Genomic DNA, 4,119 nt, shown 5'->3' on the forward strand with positions numbered 1-4,119 from the left:
TATATATGCTTGTTTATTTTTCTAGTGCTAAGAATCAAGCCTTGAACCTGCCAGGCAGGGGCTGCTGAGCTATCTCCCCAGCCCAATCAATAGCATATCATATGATAGTCAGCAGTGTGAAGTAAAAGCCAGAGTGTATTATATGTCCAGAAAAAAAGGTAAGTGCTTCCCTGCCAAGCGCAAGGGCCTGAATTCAATCTCTGGTTCCTGAAAAAAAAAAAAAAAATTGAAAGATAAGTAGTATGTTAGCTGTGGTCATATTCAATAATAGGATTCTGAGTAACATAGAAGTTGAAAGAGTTGCTCAAAGTTAAATTTTTTTTTAATCATTTATTTATTTGATACAGGGTTTCACTATGCAGCTTAGACTAGTGATCCTCCTGTCTCAGCCACCCCAGTGCTAAGATTACAGGCATGTGCCACTATGCTTGGCTTTGGTGGCCAGCATGGCATGCCCAGGGCTCCAGGGTGGGTATGGCATGTGGTACCAGGGATTGAACCCTGGTCCTTGTGCTTGCCAGGCAGGTGCTTAGACTGCTGAGGTATCTCCCCAGTCCCTCAAAGTTAAATTTTGCCTGAATTATCTAGATAATTTTAGCTGGGAGGCTGAGGCATAGGGATCACCATGCATTTGAGGTCAGCCTGGGCTACATAGTGAGTTCAAGTCTGGCCTGAAATGGACCCCATATCAAAAAGAAAGAAAAAAGAAAGAAAGAAAGAAAGAAAGAAAGAAAGAAAGAAAGAAAGAAAGAAAGAAAGACAGGCAGAGAGTTTTCTATAATTTCTATATATTTAAATTATTCTATAATGAGCATATATGCCTTTTAAAGATAGATATAAGCTAAAACAAAATCATTCTTTTAAGTAGCAGTAATAACACTGTGTAGTTTCTTACATTAAGACATTTGTAACTCGTCTTGATAACACTTCGGAGTTAGGTTTCAGGGTAACACGTTGCAGGTCAGAAAGAGTAACTAGTGGATTCCGTGCTTTCGGTGATGCTACAGGCTTTAATCATAAAGTGAGACATTATTAAAAACATATGTTAAAATATCATTCAAAATTTAAATGTGCTCAAACATTAAATATGACTTTTTAAAAAATGTATTTAGTACAGGGTCTACAGGGTCTCACTACATAGATAGGACTCGTAGTGATTCTCCTGTTTTCAGCCTCCTAAGCGCTGGGATCACAGGTGTGTGCCACCACGCCCAATCTCAATCATGCCCCGGGGGATAGGACCGGCACAGCATGCTGGGGATCAAACTCTAGCCATGCTGAACTCTGCCTAAGCAGGCGCTTTAGTCCACTGAGCTCTCTGGCTGGCTTGAAATATGATTTTTATTCCAAAATTTCAAAGCATGTTTCTACTTCTTCAGACTAATGGTTGGTAGATAAAGTCTGTTGAAATAATTTTGGAGAGATGAATGAACAAGAAAAATGTGGTATTTATACATAATGGAGTACTATACTGTCATAAAAAGATAAATTTGAAGCATTTACAGGTAAATGGATACAACTTCAGAACATATCAAGTGAGTTGAATCAAAGACATACACTTAAGTATCCCTTGGCTTCTCTTCTTCTTCTTTTTTTTTTTTGGTGGAACCAGGGATTGAACTCAGGCCCTTGCACTTGCCAGGGAAGTGCTTATTCCACTGAGCCATCTCCCCAGCCCCTGGCTTCTCTTCTATATGAAATATATATACAAATGAAGAGCAAAATAGAAGAAAAATAAACAGAAAATAGGGAGAAATTAAAACACTTCCCCAAATTACATATTCCATTGTTTAAAAAATGTTTTATGTATATGCTAATTTATTTCATTTATACTACTAGTTTATCTTAGTTCATCAAAAAGAACCTTTTTTCTTATTTTCTGTTTGCTTCCCCCCATATCTGTTTTGTTTTTCTGAGACAGGGTCTCAATGTACAGTTCAGGCTGTCCTTGAGCTCAATTGGTAAGGCCAAGCTGGCCTCAAACTCATGATGATCTGCCTGCCTCAGCCTCCCGAGTACTGGATCACAGGCATGTGCCACCACACCTGGCTTTTTTCTTCTTTTTGGTAAACTATCTTTTTGTCCTATTCCTATGGTGTGAATAACTACTTTGAAGATAATGATACATAGTGTATTAAACTATTGTTATTGTCTTACTAATATCTTAGGAAACTATTATTTCATAAAATAAAAAAAGAAGAAGGGCCGGAGAGATACCTCAGCAGAATAAACACTTGCTTAGGTAAGCGCAGGGGCCAGGGTTCTATCTTTGGCACTGCATGCTGTGCTGGCCCCGCCCCCAGGCATGTTGGGCCAGTAATGGAGTCCAGGCATGATGGCACATGCCTATAATCCCAGCACTAGGAAGGCAGAAAACAGGAGGATCTCTATGAGTCTGAACTGTGTAGTAAGGCCCTGCACACAAAAAAAAGAAAAAGAAAAAAAAAGAAAAAAAGAATGAATGAACTAACGTTGGGATCTGTACATTTCACATTAGGCGATCCAAAACTACTAAAATAAAACATCAAATATTGAATTTGAGTTGACTTCCATACATAAATTATATGCTTATTTTCCACAATGAAGAACTAGGCTAAAAGCAAGAAGACCAGGGCTGGCCAGATAGCTCAGTGGACTAAAGTGCCTGCTTAGGCAGGTGCAGGGACTGGGGTTTGATCCCTGGCGTGCCGTGCTGGCCCAGCCCCTGGGGTGCACTGAGAAGCATGCCTGTAATCCCAGCGCTTGGGAGGCTGAAAACAGGAGGACACTACAAGTCCGATCTGTGTAATGAGACCCTGTAGACCCTGTACTAAACGCATTTAAAAAAAAAAGCAAGAAGATCATGAAGGTGGTCAATGACATTTTACCTTCCTCCTTTCATCAGCACACTGTGTCTTCCTTAATTTCACAGTCAGTAGATCTTTAACTGTTATCTGCATGGGTCCATCTTTTCTTAATGCTTCAACCTTAAAATACATGGAGAAATTAGAATTCTTTTTTGAGACAGAGTCTCCCTATATAGTTCAGTCTTAACATATAGCCCAGGCTAGACTCAAATCAATAAGCAATCCTTCTGCCTCAGCCTCCTGAGTGCTGGGATTCCAGGCATGCTGGGATAATTGGCATGTTCTACCATGCCCAGCCCAGAAATTAGAATTTAAACTGGAACCAGGACATCTGCTGAAGTGCAAATCCAATTCTAACTTTTAAAGATTTAGAGTTAAAAGTTAACTTTTATTTACCCTTAGAGCTGACCAAAATCCACTCAAGCAAGAATAATCCTGTTTTTAGTACCCAGTGATACTGAAAATTATCAAAATGTAAGACTTGATAGTAAGTAGATGGACTAGTTTCCTACAAGAATGCAAGCTCTTTGGGGCTGGGGAGATGGCTCAGTTGAATAAGCGCTTCCCTGGCAAGTGCAAGGGCCTGAGTTCAATCCCCGGTTCTGCCAAAAAAAAAAAAAAGGATAAGAATGCAAATTCTCAGCCAGATACGGTGGTGTGTGTCTATTATCTCAGCACTTTCGAGGCTGAGGCAGAAGCAGCACCCTGTTCAAGGCCAGCCTGGGCTACACAGCAAGACCTTGTCTCAAAACAACTGAAAAAAAAAAAAAGAAAAAGTGGATCTTCCACGGGAGTTAAAGGAGTTGCTCAGATTGATGTGCACTCCTGCGTGAGTGACTTAGAAAGAGGATAACCTGGTTCCCACAGAGCTAGTAAATATAGTCAGAGAGGTGTGCATTACAGCAAATGTAACAAAAGGCTTGGGATGTTTTTGGTTCCAGGAATTGAACTCAGGGCTTCCTGCACGCTGGGCAAATTCTCCACCATGAGCTACTTTTCTAACATGGATACTGCCCCCTTTTCTGCTTCATTTAAATTTTGAGACAGGATTGCACTGACTTGGTTACACAGCCCCAGAACTTGAAATCTTCCTGCCTTAGTCTTCCAAATAGCTGGGATTACAGGCACACATCAAGTTGCCTGGCCTTTTTTTTTTTTTTGTACTGGGGATTGAATTCAGGACCCTGTACTTGCCAGGCAAGTACTTATTCTACTGAGCTATCTCCTCAGCTCTTACCTGGCTTTAATTTAGCTATTTTATTTATTTATTTAT

The 4,119-nt window shown here is 40.2% G+C and overlaps 1 protein-coding gene across 1 annotated transcript in view; it reads right to left on the reverse strand.

Moving 5' to 3' along the window:
* The window catches only part of Prr11 (proline rich 11), a 28,329-nt gene that overhangs the window by 23,300 nt on the left and 910 nt on the right, over nucleotides 1-4,119 (reverse strand). Inside the window, exons 2-3 of the mRNA XM_023703159.1 lie at nucleotides 2,868-2,966; nucleotides 896-1,008 (exon numbers count right to left, since the gene is read on the reverse strand). Of these exons, the coding sequence (XP_023558927.1) occupies nucleotides 896-1,008; nucleotides 2,868-2,966 (212 nt within the window). The remainder of the gene's footprint in view (nucleotides 1-895; nucleotides 1,009-2,867; nucleotides 2,967-4,119) is intronic.

This window comes from Octodon degus, unplaced genomic scaffold (genome assembly GCF_000260255.1).
Source record: "Octodon degus isolate 3935 unplaced genomic scaffold, OctDeg1.0 scaffold00164, whole genome shotgun sequence".
Lineage (NCBI taxonomy): Eukaryota > Metazoa > Chordata > Mammalia > Rodentia > Octodontidae > Octodon > Octodon degus.